The sequence below is a fragment of the Mandrillus leucophaeus genome, unplaced genomic scaffold, assembly GCF_000951045.1.
Source record: "Mandrillus leucophaeus isolate KB7577 unplaced genomic scaffold, Mleu.le_1.0 Scaffold798, whole genome shotgun sequence".
Lineage (NCBI taxonomy): Eukaryota > Metazoa > Chordata > Mammalia > Primates > Cercopithecidae > Mandrillus > Mandrillus leucophaeus.
This window is the reverse complement of record NW_012108674.1, coordinates 1,436,396-1,457,367: the sequence shown is the minus strand read 5'-3', so window position 1 is coordinate 1,457,367 and position 20,972 is coordinate 1,436,396. Positions and strand designations below refer to the sequence as shown.

At 38.9% G+C, this 20,972-nt stretch overlaps 1 protein-coding gene across 1 annotated transcript in view; it reads left to right on the top strand.

Moving 5' to 3' along the window:
- Window positions 1-20,972, top strand: part of FBN1 (fibrillin 1) — a 238,359-nt gene that overhangs the window by 149,378 nt on the left and 68,009 nt on the right. The window contains exons 20-32 of the mRNA XM_011967291.1: window positions 1,126-1,251; window positions 1,763-1,882; window positions 2,085-2,222; window positions 3,086-3,136; window positions 4,767-4,892; window positions 7,022-7,249; window positions 8,619-8,744; window positions 8,871-8,999; window positions 9,687-9,812; window positions 9,924-10,049; window positions 11,624-11,746; window positions 13,162-13,287; window positions 15,329-15,454. Coding sequence (XP_011822681.1) covers window positions 1,126-1,251; window positions 1,763-1,882; window positions 2,085-2,222; window positions 3,086-3,136; window positions 4,767-4,892; window positions 7,022-7,249; window positions 8,619-8,744; window positions 8,871-8,999; window positions 9,687-9,812; window positions 9,924-10,049; window positions 11,624-11,746; window positions 13,162-13,287; window positions 15,329-15,454 — 1,671 coding nt within the window. The remainder of the gene's footprint in view (window positions 1-1,125; window positions 1,252-1,762; window positions 1,883-2,084; window positions 2,223-3,085; window positions 3,137-4,766; window positions 4,893-7,021; window positions 7,250-8,618; window positions 8,745-8,870; window positions 9,000-9,686; window positions 9,813-9,923; window positions 10,050-11,623; window positions 11,747-13,161; window positions 13,288-15,328; window positions 15,455-20,972) is intronic.

Genomic DNA, 20,972 nt, shown 5'->3' with positions numbered 1-20,972 from the left:
TGTATCAGATTTCACTCCTTCAAAGAGAAGCTCCTTAGATATGAGATACAGAGATTCTGAACCATTCTCACGTGACTACAAAGTCAACCTTATTTTTACTGAGAGAGAAGCAGCTCTTCTCCCAAGCATTTATTAGACGTAATCAGAGAAAACACAGCTTATTTTCAGGAATACCCACTCTCTGTTAAGTTAAACCCTTAAAGTTGGGTTTTGCTTCAGACAGGCATATTATTCAGCTGAAAGCAAGCAGTTTTCCTGAGCTCCCTGAATCATGAATCTAAATTCTTCATGACAATCATAAATGCTACAGATTACTTTATAATCGTACCTGGAGACAGTTTGAATTATTATAAGGAAGAAACACCTATTCTGGAACTAACACATGTCAAAGATGGACCATACTTTTTAAGTATTTATTTAGTTCTTTAAATCAATAAGGTTAATCCTTTTAATTTGACAAAATGAATTAAATTATATAAATTTAATTATATAATGTAACTATATAAAGATAATGATTTCCAACAAATCCATATTTTCTTCCTGCTAAAGAAATAAGTGAATTAAATAGTGTAATGACTTTAGGCTTCGTAGATACTCAGTTTAGATATTTAGTTTAAAACCAGGTCAGCCGGGCACGGTGGCCCATGCCTATAATCCCAGCACTTTGGGAGGCCAAGGCAGGCGGATCACGAGCTCAGGAGATGGAGACCATCCTGGCGAACACGGTGAAACCTCATCTCTACTAAAAATACAAAAAAATTAGCTGGGCCTGGTGGCGGGCGCCTGTAGTCCCAGCTACTCAGGAGGCTGAGGCAGGAGAATGGTGTGAACCCAGGAGGTGGAGCTTGCAGTGAACCGAGATCGTGCCAGTGCACTCCAGCCTGGGTGACAGAGCGAGACTCTGTCTCAAAACATAAAATAAAATAAAATAAAACCAGGTGAAGCCTCTGTTTTCCTAAAATGAGATCGTTTAGGTAAAAGCTAATGATACAAGAATTTTGCCTTTTTACTTGAATCGATCATATCATTATTACTTTAAAGATCTAATGTAAAAGAGCCAAGAAGGTACAGGCAAAGTCTGGACCCTTTGAAGTGTTCATTTTCATTGACTTCATATCATTCCAGATATTAACGAATGTGTACTGAACAGTCTCCTTTGTGACAATGGACAATGTAGAAATACTCCTGGAAGTTTTGTCTGTACCTGCCCCAAAGGATTTATCTACAAACCTGACCTAAAAACATGTGAAGGTAAACCAGATCTTTGTTCTTATACTGTGCACTTTGCTATCTTTTGGAATGCCATCAGAAAACCGTAAGACTAAATTAGAGTCTCCTGTATTTTAGACAGTTATGCCAATTTAGTTGAAATACTGTGGTTCTAAATGGCACTAGTATGTACTTTGTAAGCCACTTATGGTATTTACTTGCAATTGGCATTTTAATTGCCATCATTTAATAGATAAAGAAAGTGTTATGTGTCTGCTATTTGAGCTGTTAATTCAGAAATCACGTACACATTTACTGCAGATATTCTGAATAAAAAGAAAGGTTCAGCCTAGTCCCATATTCTATACTATAGAGATGTACTAGTCTATACTATAGAGTTATTTTGGCATTCCATCTAGTGTAGGAAAAACTATTAGGCCAGCTTTACTATGTGGGATGAAGGATATGTAGTAGCAATTGAGGCCAAAGTTGAAGTACTCTTTTAGGCCCAAGACTAAATTTTAGCAGTAATGTAGACCTGTTTTTGTTTCAGACATTGATGAATGCGAATCAAGTCCTTGCATTAATGGAGTCTGCAAGAACAGCCCAGGCTCTTTTATTTGTGAATGTTCTTCTGAAAGTACTTTGGATCCAACAAAAACCATCTGCATAGGTATTTATCTTTCTGAGAATGATTTTTCTATGTTTATCAATGTTGTTATAGTCAATATCAGCTTTTCCTGCAAAAGAGTTTAAGTATGGATGAACATTAAAAACTTCATTATTCTGTTTCAAATGCTATTTTTTCCTATGATTCCAAGGTGTATGTTTGAATTTTTATATTGATTCATTAAATATTATTCCCTCATCTGCAGAAACCATCAAGGGAACTTGCTGGCAGACTGTCATCGATGGGCGGTGTGAGATCAACATCAATGGAGCCACCTTAAAGTCCCAGTGCTGCTCCTCCCTCGGTGCTGCGTGGGGAAGCCCGTGCACCCTATGCCAAGTTGGTAAGAGAAACCCATGCTGTGGTTCCTACACCACTCCACTGGTCTTTGCCTAAAAAGGGGAAGCCTAGTACTTCGTTTCGGCTCACATGAGAATTTTGAAAGATTTAATCCTGATGACCCCAACCATATTGCTGGATGGGAAATAAGAAGTGTCAATTTTTATGTGATTTTGTTAATTTATTATTTTCTATCTCCACATTGTAATGTGGTTAGTTAGTGTTGCTTCCCTGGAGCACCAGTGCCTACCGGCTCTCTTTGGAACCTTGTGGTTAGGGGTTCTGAGCTTTTTATAGGTACAGATTCTCTTTCAAAAAGCTAATTGATGTAAAGAAACCAGTATTCATGACTAAACTTCAGGAGGATTTCTGGTGAACGTTTAAATCTGTTGGGAATTTGAGGTTTGAGAACCTTGCTCATGGTTTTGCTGATTTACTGTTTAGATATATAAATGTATAAATTTATGTGAATGCTGGAGGGCATGAGATCTCCAAATTATAGACCGAGTTTTCCAAATTCATGTTAAAGTAATTCTATAGTGTGATTCCTATTTTCAGGTGAACAGCAAGAGAGAAATCTACCTTCAGTTTCCCTCTTAGCTATCACTTTAACATGATCTATAGGGTACTTCTGTGTCTTTTAGAATATCTTAGTGGAATTGAGCTTTATTTGAGGAGACATTTCATTGTTGTTCTTCCTCACCTATGCAATCTCAGAAACATTTTGTTATCTCATACTTATAGCAACACAATCTACTTCATGTTCCAGGTCATCTTTCATGTTTCTTATACTATGTCAGAACTGCAAAGTCTGGATATTGTTATCTCAAATTAATTTTCTGTTTTGTTTTTCGCTTTTTATTACAGATCCCATATGTGGTAAAGGGTACTCAAGAATTAAAGGAACACAGTGTGAAGGTATTTCTGATTACTTATAAACCATACATTTTTGTGTGCATAATGAATGTTTGTATTAACTTGGACTGGATAAAGCTGTCATGTAACTTAACAGGGAGAAATATGCAGCAGAGAAAGAAAAAAAATGAGAACTACAAAATGGAACAGCTGTTAATTTCACAAGTGTATATATACTATTGCTAGTGTCAGACCGCTATGTCCGAAGGACAGGGTGGGTAGCTTAAAATGTTTTAGGTTGATCACAGTTTAGAGAGACTGCACTTTCACAATGCTGTCAGGAAGAGAAAAACAGGAAGTTTCTGATGAGTCTGTAAAATGTGTGTTTCTTTGGTTTGTCCTGGCATTTTTTGTTTGTTTGTTTCACAGTCATGGATGATTTAGAAGGACACATTCTGTTTTCTCTTTGTTGAAAGTCTGCACGGAGTTTCTTCAGTTTGCTGTGATTCTTTCTCGTGGAGTTTCAGATAGACATAGGTCATGGTGACTAACACAACCTGACATGACACAGCAGCTGAAAAATTTTAAAAACAGCAATTAGTCCCATATGTGGGATGAAATGAAGTTTTTTCCCTGTTAAAACAAAGAGGCACACTACAACCCCCACCCAAGGTCTTGCTTTCCAAATGATGACTGAATCCTTTGGCCTTTCTCTGGTCCAGACCCGCTGTTAATAACTTATCTGACCTCAGCAGCATATTTTGTTGTACAAGTGGCCAAAACAAAACAAAAAACCCAAAAAGGTAGATTCCACCCTCTCCCCATTGATCTCTCTTACAAGGAAAGATTCAGAATACTTTTTCAACAGTCCTGGTGTGGAAAGTTATTTCTTCTAAATAGAGACACAGTGTATATGAGTTTCTTAGCTAATGTTCCCCCCGCCTTTTTTTTTTTTTTTTTTTTGGCATTGACAAGTAAGTGCCTTTCTTTTGATTAACTTGGTGGTGAATACTTTTCCAAATTAAGTACAGAGAACATATTGCTCTCCATTAAGCGAGCTGGGAAGGACTGATACATTTGAGAGAGATTGGATGAATGATGAATGAATGAACATGAGTATCTTTTCATTCTCCTCAGCCCAAGCTGAGACCAAAGCATGGACAGAACAGCCTGAGACCATGGCTGAGTTAGAATTGATTGTACATTGTCTGGTGATTTATCAGCACTTCTTAAAAGACACCCTTCATTGGCCCACATATTCCTTGGTGGGATATTTTTCTATGCTGACCTTCAAGCTGTTTCTTCTTTGCTAGTTTGAAAAATCAGGTTTTTGCTTCTCTACTCATTTCCAGACATCTGGTCTCATAAAGCAAATTATATTGCTGGGAACCTTACCTGAAATGTCCACAGCTACCAGAGCTATCTCCAAGAACTCACACCAGCTGCCTGTCTCTGCAACTCAAAAGTTACTCCCTGAAACCAGTGGAGAAACTCTTACATCTTTAGTAATAGGTGGGCTCATTCTGGTTGCTATTCAGGGACCCTAGAAATTCTACACGAACTATTTGTAGGCAAACTAGTTTTATCAACTTACTAGGTTCAAAATGGGGAATAATTATGACTCCATGAGTAGAATAAGGTAGAATGATATTATAAAGATATATTAACTTTATGCTTTTTTTTTTCTTTTTAGATATAGATGAATGTGAAGTGTTCCCAGGAGTGTGCAAAAATGGCCTGTGTGTTAACACTAGGGGGTCATTCAAGTGTCAGTGTCCCAGTGGAATGACTTTGGATGCCACAGGAAGGATCTGTCTTGGTAAATACTGAGCTCATTATTTTTCTAATAATAATGTACTAAAGATTATTAAAAATGCAGTTAACAAGATATAGCTGAGCACTTAGCTTCAGGTACAGACACACACTCCAAAATTCATCATGTCCGCTAGGATCCATGGCCGCTCCGTTGACAGTCTTTCAAATAGTAAGGAGCAACTGTAGTTTTTGTTGATATGCAGCTATTCCTTAAATCACTAGCATCACAGTTACTTTTCCAGAACTCTTAAATCGGCCCCATATGCCATGAACTATCAAATACAAGCTGAGTGGTGGAGAAAAGAACAATATTTGCACGTATTTGGAAACTGTAGCCCATGTCTTCTAAGCATATCCTGACATTGGCCAAAAGGACAGGTCCTTGCAGAAACACCTGTGGATATCAGGAGTGAAGATGCCAGTCCCCTGAAAAATGAACCTGAGAAAGCCCAGGGCAGGTATCACTGCTAGTCATAGTGGGATACTCTATGCCAACTGTTAGAGCCCAAGTGGGTTCCTCAAGCCAAATTGTCTCACCCCAACCCTAAGAATCCTTAATCCTTAGAACTCTAAGTCCTAAGCCCCTATGGGCTCGTGATAGCAGCAAGTTTGAGATCCCACAGTCATGCATCTAAGGTCTGGCAGACTTATTCTGGTGTTACTACTATGGCTTCTGCCTCTGCCTAGAGTATATCCCTTGGATCACTGGTCTCTGAGTCCATGACTCTGGAAATGATGCTTACCTGTATTTCACATCTGAAACCACATTACTCTGAAGTGCATGCTCAGTGAAGACTACTGTAGGTAGTTTAAAAAGTGGTATGCAGTGAAGGATTTTGATCACTTACCAGTTAGAATGAACAAACCTTTAAATATTGAACTTTATAGTTTATAGTATAAAAAATAATATGGAATGGAAGCAGGAATTCAAAGCCAAAAGTATTTTTGTAATTAAGGATGTCAGTTAATGCTATTCTGAGTCTTAGTTCCTTTGTTTAGGAGGAATCGGTATTTAATGAGAATCTTCTTCTAGGTTCTTCATTTGAAAGATGCTTCAGTGTTTAATTTTGGGTTCATTTTAAAATAATTTATCTTAATATGGGCAGCCTGAATATAAGGCTGTCCAGAAGACTTCAAAAACTTTCTAACATTAGAGGAAACCCAGGGAGTTAGGTAAATTGTTAATGGCCCCATCGTGAAGGAGAAAGAGAAGGAGGATACATCTCACGTTTCAGTTACACTTCATTGCTTTCAGATGTATAATCTCATTTGGGCTTCACAGAACCTTAAGAGAGATGAGTGCAACATCCTATAACAGACGTGGAAATTCAGGTTTAGGATAATTTATTGAGGACAATCCACTGGGTTACAGAACAGGACCGAAATCCAGCTCTTCTGACCTCTGCTTGGCTAGGCTTTCTATTCTTCTTCATAACCCATGAATTTGGGTTTGGGGCTAGAGGTATCCCACATGTATCTTGAAGAATGTACCCATAAGCACGTGTTGAGGTGAAGGAAATATTTGAGAAGAAAAGTGAATGGCTTTTCTTTGCATTTTTCTCTTCAGTCTCAAGTAAGACAAGAAAGAAATATTTGAGAAGAGAAGTGAATGGCTTTTCTTTGCATTTTTCTCTTCAATCTCAAGTAAGACAGTCCTCTTTGCAGAGTTCACCATTCCACCTTTCCAAAAATGAAGTGGGTCTGAGGAAAAGGTGATTGCACTAGGGCAAACATTCTCCAACAATAAAGAGTACAGCTGGTCTTTAGCTGTGGAGGATATGCCAAGATGGCGTGCATGCATCGGTGATAGGAATTTCTGTACAGGAGAAAACATCTCCTGAAAGAGCATCATCGGATCTCTCAGAATACCATTCCTTATGTAGAAAGGGAACTTTTCAGAAATAGGAAGTACAAACATGGGCTGACAAAGAGAGTCTTTATTAGGTGAGGATACCTACCCCAGAGCCTGGGTTTTTTTTTTTTTTTTTTTTTTTGAGGAATAAAATTAATTCCAGTCAATAAGTGTACAGCAAATTATTACATATGCAGTACTTTGCCTAATAAGAGTGTTGGCAGTTTGGGGCAGTGGAAGCCATGTAGCTCTATTTAACCTCCCTTGGTTCCCTCTGACAGATATCCGCCTGGAAACCTGCTTCCTGAGGTATGAGGACGAGGAGTGCACCCTGCCTATTGCTGGCCGCCACCGCATGGATGCCTGCTGCTGCTCCGTTGGGGCAGCCTGGGGTACTGAGGAATGCGAGGAGTGTCCCATGAGAAATACTCCTGAGTACGAGGAGCTGTGTCCCAGAGGACCCGGATTTGCCACAAAAGAAATTACAAATGGAAAGCCTTTCTTCAAAGGTACAGTGTTATGTTTTCCATGGCCAATTGCCTTCCTTTTTAGACCAACAGGATGCATTTTCATGATCTCAGCACTCTACTTGATCATCCCAGCATGCACTTTTTGCTTTCTGAATTATATAATTATCTTTGTTTAGAAAAGTATGAACTTTTTTTTTAACTGTTTGGTCCAAGAAGTCCTGGGGGTTAAAATTGTTCTGTATGGAGAGGTAGTTTCTACATGGCCCTCTTAAATGTCGGTTATGTAAATTCAAAGGAACTTTTAATTTGCTTCCAAAGGCTGTGGTAATTAATTGCTGAAGAAGGACTTGGTGTTCTGGAGATTTAATCTCCCAGTTCTGTCTCACATGTAGAAATGAACTTGCATATTTCTTAAGTGTTTGGTCTTGTTTTGGAAAAAGGCCCCTGTGTTAGGAAACTCAGGTCACATGTTACATGTATGCAGAGTCTTCTAGTCTACAAGAAACTCTTTAAATTATGTTAATGAGATCTTGAGCTGGACACGGTGGTTCATGCCTATAATCCCAGCACTTTGGGAGGCCAAGGTGGGCAGATTACTTGAGTCCAGGAGTTCAAGACCAGCCTGGGCAACATGATGAAACCCCATGTCTACAAAAAAAAAAAAAAAAAGGCTAGGCATGGTGGTGCACACCTGTAATCCCTGCTACTCAGGTGGCTGAGGCACAAGAATTGCTTGAATCCAGGAGGTAGAGGTTGCAGTGAACCAAGTACACCACTGCACTCCAGCCTGGATGACAGAGCAGATCCTGTCTGAAAAAAAGAAAGAAAGAAAGAAAGAGAGAGAGAGAGAGAAAAGAAAGAAAGAAAGAAGACTTAAGATAACATTGAGAAAATATTTCTAAATTGTATAAATTATTGGCAAATAATTTAAATTATAAATTATATCTTTGAAAATTTTTTTTTGGCATATCCAAAAAAGCACCAAACAGTATTAAGTGAATATGTCATTCTGCTACACAGTCAATTGATAGCTGTAGGATAATATATTCTAATAATGTTCTATGTGCTTTAAATATAGATACTAGTGGTTTAGAACATATTATCTATTCATTCAGCAAGTAGTGGTTAAATATTCACTATGTATCAGGCAGTGTGCTGGGCCCTAGAAGTCTGAATAGACACATTCTTTGCTGCTTTAACAATGCTTTATAAAATGTAGAAATTTAAAAGGCTAGAAATGTTTACAAAGTCATATATCTCATGGATCATCACACATTCTTTGAAATGTGTATTGCCAAGACCTTAAATTAAGAACTTCCAACCTTCAGGATTTAAAATGGTGGGCACTGAGACCTCCTGACTGGTTGCTCATCAACTTATTTTGCCCCACATGTTCTTATTCTTAAAGATATCAATGAGTGCAAGATGATTCCCAGCCTCTGCACCCACGGCAAGTGCAGAAACACCATCGGCAGCTTTAAGTGCAGGTGTGACAGCGGCTTTGCTCTGGATTCGGAAGAAAGGAACTGCACAGGTCAGTGAATGAGCCTCAAGGGCCAGGAGGGGGGACGTCCTTTAAAACTCTTTATCTTTAACATATTGCCGCAAGAAGTAAGGCTGTCCTGGGACTCATTTGCTGCCACTTTCTGTTTTCCTGCAGACATTGACGAATGCCGCATATCTCCTGACCTCTGTGGCAGAGGCCAGTGTGTGAACACCCCTGGGGACTTCGAATGCAAGTGTGACGAAGGCTATGAAAGTGGATTCATGATGATGAAGAACTGCATGGGTAAGTTTGGAATCATTTGATCAACACAGAAAGAGAAGGATTCCATGAAGCTTTGATGGCTCATAGCCTATGTCCCAGCTTCTTCCTGCTGCCCCAGTGCACTGGGCTCCATACCAGTGAGTTAGGAATCAGTCTGCAACAGAGGGAGACTGAGGTAGAAAGAATGAGGGAATTCATGCTGTGGGTTTGTGGATGATGGTGGAGACCAGTTGTGGCTCCTTGAGAAGTGAGTTCAACACCTAGAATGGATACCCAGGGGGAAGAGAGGACAATTGAAACAGAAGCTGTAGTAGAGGTCCCTTTACAGGATGTCTGTCCAGCACTTCTAGAATAGGCAATTGATAAGCTCGTTGCTTTAGGTCTGGTTTCCTAGAAACAAAGTTTGAAATGGAGATTCTTGCAAACGTGTTATTTCTTTCTGTGAGCAAGTTCTCTCAGAAGGTGCTTGTCAGGAAGTGAGGAAAGCAGGGTAGTGCAGGAGGAGAAAATAAACCAAGAGTTTGGCTGCATTTTGGCTTTAGTCTGATCCTGCAGGAAGCTCTGGTGCATGAATAGCACCAGAGAGTTGTCCCACCTTGAGACAAGGAGGTCAAGATGGACACCCAGCCACGGGCGGGGGAGGGGGTGCTCTGGTCTGGTAGAGGAGATGAGGCCTCCACCTTTCACGTGGTCATTTCCATTTCGCAGATATCGATGAGTGTCAGAGAGATCCTCTCCTGTGCCGAGGTGGTGTTTGCCATAACACAGAGGGAAGTTACCGCTGTGAATGCCCGCCTGGCCATCAGCTGTCCCCCAACATCTCTGCGTGTATCGGTAAGGAGGGAGACTTTCACACCATTGACTTGAGGTCAGTTGTTTGAACGACATCGCTGCCGGAGTCGGAAGCTTATGTTTGGGTGTTTGTTCTTCTTATTTTCCCAACAGACATCAATGAGTGTGAGCTGAGTGCGCACCTGTGCCCCAATGGCCGCTGCGTGAACCTCATAGGGAAGTATCAGTGTACCTGCAACCCTGGCTACCATTCAACTCCCGATAGGCTATTTTGTGTTGGTAAGTTCTATATTTTATTTTATTTTATTTCATCTCTTCCTAAAACAGTCAGTGTACTCTGAGTTTTGTTTTCATCACTACTTTTACTTATCTTTCTTGTTTCACTGCAATATTCTTTTTATAGCGGCTCAAGATCTTTGGATCTCACCTCCATTGTCTGTTTAAAGAGCCAGTTAAATGAAGGACATAGGATGTTTTAGCTCTAATAAGCATAATTTGACCCATGCCGTTTGGATGGGGAACAGTAGTAGCATGTGCTTTGTCTACGCACACGCATACCAATGCACATTAACAAATGGTAACTGACCACCTGAAATAAACTAAACACGGTGAGTGCTGTGGAAAAGACAAAAAAGCTGAGGTGAAATCTCTGCCCTTAGGCGGTTTAGATCGGCTAAAAGATTTCAAAAAATAGCTATTGGAAAGAAGACCATGGAATGTTCATATCTTACACTGCAGTTGAGGCTATGCCTGGCACTCCTTAAAGATGGGTTTTTGTGGGACAAGAATTTTGCTTTGTGGTCAGCCCTCTGTAGGTTTAGTCGTGCTGTGAAGAGTGGCACAGACAGTCCTGTGGCTTTATTGTGCCCCGAGTCAAAGTGAAACTTTGTAGAAACTGCCAGTTTTTGCCTGGTTTGGGGTGTACACCATGTGGAACTGCCAAGTCTCACATGGTTTCCACCCAAAACCATAAATCAGCCCAAATTTTTCTGAAACATGGCCCAGGACAACTCAGAACTTCAACTCAGGTTATTGAAAAAGATTGGAACCTCAGCCAATCAAACTGAATTTCAAGTTTATAAGTGAATCTGTGACTAAGAGAATTTCATCCACGTGCCTATTATCATAACTGAGATGTGTTCTCCTAGCACCCAATACTTCTCCTGCATTGCAAATGGCACATCATGCATGGTGCAATTAATTGTTCATCTGTCTCCTGGCCGCAGTGTAATCATTTTGAAGGCATGGATTGTGTGTGTCCCATTCATTATTAGATTCTCATCTCTAAGGCATGGATTGTGTCTGTCCCATTCATTATTAGATTCTCATCTCTAGCACATAGTAGGTATGTCATTAATGTTTGTTGAAGGAATCAAACAGTGACTGCCAGTTGCCTTAAAAAGTGCTTTTCCCCCTTTTTTTGACCTATGCCTGGAAACTTTAAAAATGTGCCATGCCCATAAACACAGAGGGAGGTGTGTTAACCCATTTTTGTGATACTAGAACAGAATACCTGAAACTGGGTAATTTATAATGAACAGAAATTATTAGTTCACAGTTCTGGAGGGTGGGAAATCCAATATCAAGATGCCAGGATTCTGCATGGTCCTTCTTCCTACATTATCCCATGGCAGAGAGCATGAGGGTGAAAGAGAGCAAGAGGGGGCTGAACTTGCTCTTTTATTACAGCACTGATCCCACCATGAGGGTAGAGCCCTCATAGGATGATTGCCTCTTTTAAAGGTCCTGCCTCTTCAATAGTGTTACAATGACAATTAAATTTCAACGTGAGTATTGGAGGGGACAGACATCCAAACCATACCAGAAGGTGATTTTATTTTCCTTTCTCTTAGACATTGATGAATGCAGCATAATGAATGGTGGTTGTGAAACCTTCTGCACAAACTCTGAAGGCAGCTATGAATGTAGCTGTCAGCCGGGATTTGCACTAATGCCTGACCAGAGATCATGCACCGGTGAGTAGGTTCTAGCCTCAAGTTGAATCTGTCAGTAGGTTCCTAAGTAAAGTAGTTTAGGGCCCAGGCTTTGGAGTCAAGCAGGCTTGAGTTCAAACCCTTGTTTGTCATATATTTTAACTGTATCCTTGATCAAGATACCTAGTATTAGAATCCTCATCTATAAAACGGAGTTCAAATTGCCTGCATAAAATAGTATTTACAGAGCTTACCATAGTACCTGGCACATAATAAGTGGAATATAAAATACATTTTCCTTCATTGACCAGACTTTTGATGTTTTGGCCTAATTCAGTGCAACTCCAGGTTTATTCCTTGAACCATCAGCAACAGCATCACCTGAGAACTTGTTAAAAAATGTAAAATCTCAGGCCCCATTCCAGATCTACTGTATCACAAACTACTGGGGTAGATCTCAGTAATTTGTGTTTCACAAGCTCTCCAAATGATTTGGATGCATGCTAAAGTTTGAGAACCAGTGGTCTAATTTACACTTCCTTTTGTATCACCCTGGCTGCGAGAGCTATGAGCCAGGTAGAGGTGAGAAACAAAGTGGGTAATAACATAGGCTTTGATTTTGGCTTGGCTTAAGAAGAGAATTTGGATTTAGGAGCCAAAATTATTTTACTGACCTAGAAAAATGTCCCTTAAAAATCTAGATATAAATTTGGCTATAAAAATTGTTGAAAATAAGGCTAGGCACGGTGGCTCACATCTGTAATCCCAGTACTTTGGGAGGCTGAGGCAGGCAGATCACCTGAGGTTGGGAGTTCAAGACCAGCCTGACCAACATGGTGAAACCCCATTTCTACTAAAAATGCAAAACTAGTTGGATGTGGTGGCACATGCCTGTAATCCCAGCCACTCGGGAGGCTGAGGCAGGAGAATCACTTGAACCCGGGAGGCGGAGGTTGCAGTGAGCCAAGATCACACCACTGCACTCCAGCCTGGTAACAGAGTGAGACTCCATCTCAAAAAAAAAAAAATTGTTGAAAGTAAATATTATTACTAAGAGCATCTAAGTAGGTATGGTTATTTCAAGTGTTTCTTACCTTAAAATATTGCTAAAACACTTGATAGACTTCAGGCATTTATAATTTGACAATAAGGAAAATAAGATTTATAATGATTTTTGAATGGTAAATTAAATGAGATAAAGATTTTAAATAAAAGCCTTTTAAGCAGGTGTGGACTTTGCCCTTGAACAGTATATTATAAATATTGAAAATTATTTTTTCCTTTTTTCACCAAGGATAGCCCAATGGACTAATTTATGCAAAGCTTCATTTGGATTTGAGTGTTAATAGTCTTATGCTAGTAGGCTAAGTTTATTTGGCTTGGGTCAGTTAATGTTTTCTCCATGAATAATGGAACCAATATCAACAACCTGTGGTTGTTGGTTTCATTCTTTGCAGACATCGATGAGTGTGAAGATAATCCCAATATCTGTGATGGTGGTCAGTGCACAAATATCCCTGGAGAGTACAGGTGCTTGTGTTATGATGGATTCATGGCATCTGAAGACATGAAGACTTGTGTCGGTAAGCAAAGAAAACAGAATGTTTCATGTTGTCTTGTTAGTTATAAGCACTGTTAAATTACATAAAGTTAGTTTGGGTCATTGATAGAAAGATTCCATAGGAAAAGTAAGGCTATTTAGGGGCACAATACTCATATTTTAACCAGCATTCCAAAGAGAGCTTTCTTGTGACTATTAAATGGTACTCTTGTCAGCTATGTTATGTGGACTGACTGACCATTCGTCAGCTCCAGATGGACTTTTTTTTTATGCCTATCGGTTACTTTTGTCCACTTAACCCTCATTCTGTTGTGACTAGAGTGTAGGCTTTTTAAATGCTTGACTAAAGGTAAACAAAATTGACCTCTGACAAGAATGCAGTAAACTTTAGAACTGATCTATTTGTTTTGTGTAGTTTCTATTGTTCTGCCTTCAAATTTGATAAACTTTTTTTCTATGATATCTAATCTGACTTTCCTCACGTACAGTGTATTTTTCATCTCAGATGTTGTAGTTTTCACCTCTAATAGTTCGACTTGGGTATTTTTTCATATCTTCTGGGTCTCTGCATAATAAGTTCAATAATTCCTCTAGCTGTTTGAACACACAGAATGCAGTTATAATAACTTTTAGTGTATTTGTCTACTAATTCTATCATCTGCATTAGTTCTGGGTCATTTGAATAAATTGAATTTCTTCCTTATTTTAGGTTATATTTTCCTGCTTCCTTGAGTGACTGGTAATTTTTGATTGGATGCCAGATATTGTAAATTTTGTCTTGCTGAGTGCTAGATATTTTTGTATTCCTAGAAATATTTTTGAACTTTGTTCTGAGGTATAAATTACTTGGAAACACATAGATCCCTTTCAAAGTCTTGCTTTTAAGCTTTTAAGCTATGTTAGTCTAGGGGGTAATTTTGCTCTGTTAGTGAAGTAAGACCCTTCTGGATATTCTACCCGATTCCCTGTGAATTATGAGGTTTTCCAGTCTGACTAGTGGGAACAGGCACAATTCCAGACCCCCTGTGAACTTTGAGGATTCTTCCCTCTCATTTTCTTGGGTAGTGCTTTCCCCAGCCTTGAGTAATTTGTTTCTTTACATGAATGTGCTGGTCACTACTCATCTGAATGCTTGAGGAAGACTCTTGGCAGGTCTCTGGCATTGCTTTCTTCCGTGTAGCTCTCTCCTGTCCTTTACTCTGCCCTATGAACCCTAACTACCTCAGCCTTCCAGATACCCAGATTCATCTCCTCAACTCAGGGACACTGCCTGGTTCCATCTGGTACCCCCGCCTTATGCCATGGAGTTAAAACTCCCCTCTTCAGTAATCTGGGGCAATTGTAGAATTCACCTCGTTTGTTTTCTTTCTCTCAGGGATCACTGTCCTTTGTGGCCTAATGTCCAATGTCTAGAAAACCATTTTTAAAAGTATCTGTTGTCCACTTTTTGGTTGTTTCATTTGAGAATGCAATTTTAATCCCTGTTACTCTATCTTGGCCAGAAGCAAGACTCTAGTATTGATTATATTTAAATTTTTATCACATTTATCTTCTGAAAGCCTTTGCTGAAAATTTTGGAAGTCCTAGAAATTAAAATGAGTATCATAAAAAATAAATAATTTTTAATTTGGAAAAGAAGTGAAATCCTTAACTGCTTACACTAAGGCAACCAGTTCATCTGTCCTTTCTTTCGAAATATGAAAACTAAATTATTAGCATCATGCAGACTGAATTAAACTTTTCATCCTGCAACAAAGTATGCTGTTCGAAAAAGTTTTCTAGACTGTCACATAAACGAGCTCTAAACTCAGCACAGAGTCCATCCGTTTGTTTGATTACCTGGCCGGCTGCTTATGGGCCAGATGAAAGCCAGTGTGAATGATGAGCTTACAATGTAAAGAATGAAGCGCAAATGTAAATTGGCCTCTAAAATTTAACAGTGTTTTTCTGAGTGAGAACATTTTACCTTTTCTAATTTATTTGTCATAGTTATTTTATCTCGGGGGGAAAGTACGCAATGATATCAAATAGCTACATGTATTAATAATATCTATGTTTTACAGATGTCAATGAGTGTGACCTGAATCCAAATATCTGCCTAAGTGGAACCTGTGAAAACACGAAAGGCTCATTTATCTGCCACTGTGATATGGGCTATTCTGGCAAAAAAGGAAAAACTGGCTGTACAGGTGTGTTTGTTCAAGTAGAACAATAAAATATTAAGTAGTTAAGAGATTGGTGTCGTAATTATAGATTGATACACGTTTTAAAACTCATACATTTTAACTACATTAAAAAGCATTTTGCATAACATTTTTCATTAATTTAGCTACCACTTCTTTGAAACTTGTCATCATTTATATTGGATCCAAGTTGAAGGTTTTTTCTTGACCTGTTGGGGGAAGAAAGGTGTATTGAATAAATTGACACTGTAAATAACACATTTTTTATGAAGTTAAAAATCACATTTTCATATCAAATTACTGAACATGCTAATTACCAAATATTCATGGTCCTTTACCGAAGCAGGCCTTTTCCTATAACCTCCTTTGCCAACACTTCATTTACATTACGGTTTATAACTGGAATTGCTCTTTAAAGGAACACATCCTACAATTCATATATTTCATCAATTCTCACTAGGAGCACTTTTGATGTATTAAGTTGTGTTAGTCCCAGTGAATCTTCGTTCGTGGGGCTTAGCAAATCTTATGAAGTGATAATGGAACCATTTGCAGTGTTGTTTGTCTATTACCAATAGCACATGAGAAAATGTTTTCACAATATTTGTAGGAGACTATCCTATTAAATGCCAAATGGAAGAAGTTACTCTGTGGTAATGACATTGTGTTCAGTTTATAAGTGTTTAGTTGGTATTTTCAAATATGAGGCAATGACATTAAGTCCATGGAATGATATGATAAAGTTTTACTCTAGTTACTTATATTAATTTAACAGATTATGGCATATAACATAATTTAAAACATAGTGGAAACCATGGTGAGCTTGAATTAGGTAACTGAATAATTTCTTTGTAAATAACAGTCTTTAATTCCAAAAACCAGTTTGGCAAGCTCTTATGACTTAAAACAAACATTAAAATATTTGCAGATTGGCTGTGTGGCAAATGTGCAGCTCCTCCTCTTAATTATGTCAACATATTTCAAGAAAACACCAAAATATATTTATTATTGTTTCAAACTGGCCAATAATGCTATTTCACATTTATTGATATGTAGGATAAGGGCAATAATATTATTGTTGGTTCAGAAATAACAGATGCTAGCCAAATTATGAGAAGAAGCATGAAGCTGGAATGTTTTCATTTTCACTATGCTACTCCTTACATGAAGCCTGGCTAGGGGTCCATTCTGATAAATGGCACAGTGTTTAAACTCTCAACTCCCCATGTGGCTTCTTGGTACAAATGGTGCTTTGCTTTGTGTGTCTATGGTTCAAGCTTTATTTTTAGCTTCCATTATAAATATAGGACTTGGTCAGGGATGATGGTCTGGCAGTAGTGAAAAGAAACGTAAGATAGTTCTGTATTATGTTTTAACTAATAAGAGGATAATACCATTGTTTGGCTAAGCTGAGCACATTGAAATTCAACCCAGAGGCAGTGATGCTTAAGAAAGGAGAAGTTGTATGTGTGCCACATTTTCTTAATCCAGTCTGTCACTGATGGACATTTGGGTTGGTTCCCAGTCTTTGCTATTGTGAATAGTGCTTCAATAAACATATATGTGCATGTGTCTTTATAGCAGCATGATTTATAATCCTTTGGGTATATACCCAGTAATGGGATGGCTGGGTCAAATGGTAGCACACCAACATGGCACATGTATACATATGTAACAAACCTGCACATTGTGCACATGTACCCTAGAACTTAAAGTGTAATAATAAAAATAAATAAATAATAAAATAAAATAAAATAAAAAAGAAAGGAGAAGTTAATCTCATGGAACAGCCTTCATTCCCTGTAAGAAAGAGGTCTCTAGAATTCAGTGCTCCAAATTCTAACTAACTGGGTCATGTGTAGTGGCTGATTATTTTAGGCCTTACCCTGAAGAAAGCTTAAATTTTCATGTTATTTAATGTAGTTTTAGGTACATTAGATATAACGTATACAATGCTGTTGGCGCAGTGCTGGTCAATAAATAAAAGCTATTGTCAAATTAAATGAAACGTAGACACAGTGTCTAGAGGTCATTTTAATGAAAGCCATTGCTTCTAGTCTTTATCTATTGTCCATTATTTTGTTTCATTTGAGAATGTAACAGTCTAGCAAAAATTTTATGCTACTGTTTACCGATTCATGCTTGAAATCAGTTTAAAGAAGGAAAATCTTCCTCTTTATATAGAAAGGCTTGTGTTTCGTAGTTGAATTTGCACAGATACTAAGACCATGATGACAGAGCTGTGCACTACAGTCGCATGAAGTGACACTAGCTTTACATTAAGAACAGCAGCCTGGCCAGGCGCGGTGGCTCAAGCCTGTAATCCCAGCACTTTGGGAGGCCGAGACGGGCGGATCACGAGGTCAGGAGATTGAGACCATCCTGGCTAACACGGTGAAACCCCGTCTCTACTAAAACATACAAAAAACTAGCCAGGCGAGGTGGCAGGCGCCTGTAGTCCCAGCTACTCGGGAGGCTGAGGCAGGAGAATGGCGTGAACCTGGGAGGCGGAGCTTGCAGTGAGCTGAGATCCGGCCACAGCACTCCAGCCTGGGCGACAGAGCGAGACTCCGTCTCAAAAAAAAAAAAAAAAAAGAACAGCAGCCTTTGAGTCAATCACATGAACATAGATTTGAAGTCAAAGAAACACTTGAGCTCTTCCTCCAGTTTTAAAAATTACAGACTAAAATGATTTGCCAGTTTGATAAAATCCAGCTAGCACGTGGGAAGACTTGAGTTGTATGCCTCTTTGATACCAGAGTAACGTGGCATGTGATAGTCTCATCTGAAGGAAAGTAGTACCCTGAATTGTGTTCTTAGTAAATCTCATTCATGCTCTTGAACAAATCACCAGGGTGCTCTGCAGTTACTCAAATGTTCTCCTTGGGTGAGTAACAGCTCTGACCTGTGGAAGGACATCACATTTGATTGGAAATGGCTTAACCAAACAGTAAGTTTGGTATACTTGAAAACATGTTTTTAAAAATCTGGGGCAAAATGTTTTTTGAATCCCATGTCACTAAGGCTCTTTTAGCTGCTTTCAGTTTAAAATTCGTGTCATTCACAACTTAGAACACCATCAGGTTACCTTGGTGATGGCTTTGTTTATAATGTTCCAGGCAACTAATGTAAGTAGAGATATGTGTCTTGCCTAATTGGATAAACAAGCAGACAAAAGGAATATGTCTACTTATTTATCTATGTATTTGTTTAGATTATTTTTTAATGAAAAGAATTATGAAAATATGTATGCTATTTCATAAGGCAATTTTGTTTCTGGGCTCCATTACAGTTTTGTCTGAGTATTTCAGCTCCCTGTCATTACTGAGTGTTTCCATTTTAACAAATAAACATGTTTTTTCCCCCAATCACTTTAGCAATGTTCAGAATCCACCCACTGACTTACATTCCCAGCCCACACAGATGCTAAGGGTTTCTTTTTACTCCTTAAGCTTTGTTCAGACCGTGGGTATTGCCAAGGGGGAAAGTTCCATTTAATGGAGAGAGAACACATTTGCTTGAAACGTAGAACACAGCTTTTCTATCCTTGGCTTAAGTGGGCTGGATTACAATTTTTCTGTGACCCAATGTAAGGCGTCTGCTGCCTGTTCTACATAATTAAGGCCCTGCTAGGTGTCATCTTTGATGGGTGGTCCTGGCTTTCACAGGCTAATTTTAAGACCCTGCCTCCCATCACGTGCTTACTTAGTTCATGAATAAAGCAAGCATACCATTAAGTGGAATTAAATCAGACTTGTTTTCAGTTAAAATAGCAGGATTTCTGGGTAATTCTCTATTGGAAACTAGCTGGTTCCTTTCACAAAAGAAATGTCTCTGGTGGGTCTTGGTCCATAGGAGAGAATCATATATTTCAGCCACCAACAGTCAGTGAGAATTTGTGTTCATTTCCTTCCAGTTTCTTATCACTGCTGATTTTCCTTCGCTGGTTGTCAGCCTTTGAAAATTCCATGGGTGTTCAGTTAATAGTGTTGGCTCAAATTTAGATCCAAATTAAGAAATCCAAGTAGCCTTCACGTTTGGCCTCTCCATTCATGGTAACGCCCTCTTCCTCAATGCCTAATCAAGGAGTTTCTGCAGTGCACAGCTCTGCCAGGTTAGAATCCAGGAGACGGATGCCCAGATGGCGGGGAAGGCAGGTGTTTGTGTGGGTGATACAGCCTCTCTCTGTGTGACTATAAGAGGAGGCCACAGCAGCCCCGAGCACAAGCCTGTACTTGGATATCAGACTTGCATGGGACATACGCAGAGCCTGTGAGCAGGATCTGCTCACACCGCACCCTTACCCTTCAAGACAGCCATGCAAGAGGACCTTTGAGTCTTTGTGACAAAGGTTTGGTGAGGTTGAGAAGGTTGTGGTGTCACCTTTAAATTTGAATTTCTTTGCTTTTCTTGGCTTATGCTATTCTTAATCTTAAAAAGGAATTTTCTGTTTGCAGTGAACTTGTGCAGGAAAGAGAACATTTTTACAGAAAGAGAGATTTTTGGCAAACATATACTCTGTTTCCTTCACATTATTGAAGAGTGTTTCAATACAGCAATTTTGTTTGCTTGTTTTCCTTATGGCTCACTTTCCCCTTCTGTTTGCTTTTATGATGAATTACAGTCCAAGTCTGCCATAGAAACAATTAACGAATAATGGTTGGTGCATACATGCACACACACCCACATGCAAAAACCTTTTATTTGGAGATGCTTTTATACTTTATGACTGCTTGAAGTCTCTCCAATTGTTACATACTGGGAGTGTAAAGCATTGAGATAATAACTTATACAAATATTCACAAAATGGAGAATTGAATATTGGCCTCTGAGTTACTCTCTCCTATTACCCGAAAGCCCATGATACACAGCCTCTTGTAAATATAGTTTCTTTTCACCTTGAAAACATTGCCATAGAACTGAAAACACTTTCTTAAATTATAAATTTCTGTTAGCATATTATTGATGATTTTTAAAAGAGACTGTCCTTTAAAAAGAAATGATCATTTTCTTAATTGCAAGGTTAAACATGGAAGGTAAAAAGCCATATGAAAATGATAATACTCATAAAATAAGTGTACCTTTGGTCATTAGAAAATTGGAAAGAAAAAGATTACAGAATTACTAGATTAATAGGTTGTGGTCATCTCTGAAAATTATGCTTAGTAGAAGATATTAGTGAGTATTTCTATAAGTCACTTAATATTCGCCAATATTTTGGGAACTCCATAAAGCAAGGCTTAGAATAAAATCCTGATATGACTAAAGAAATGAGCTCTGCCAGGCGCAATGGCTCACACTTGTAATCCCTGCACTTTGGGAGGCCAAGGTGGGCGGATCACCTGAGGTTAGGAGTTCAAGACCAGCCTGACCAACATGGTGAAAACCCATCTCTACTAAAAATAAAAAAATAAAAAAAATAGCCGGCGTGGTGGCAGGCGCCTGTAATTCCAGCTACTAGGGAGGCTGAGCCAGGAGAATTGCTTAAACCCAGGAGCTGGAGGTTGCAGTGAACCAAGATCAT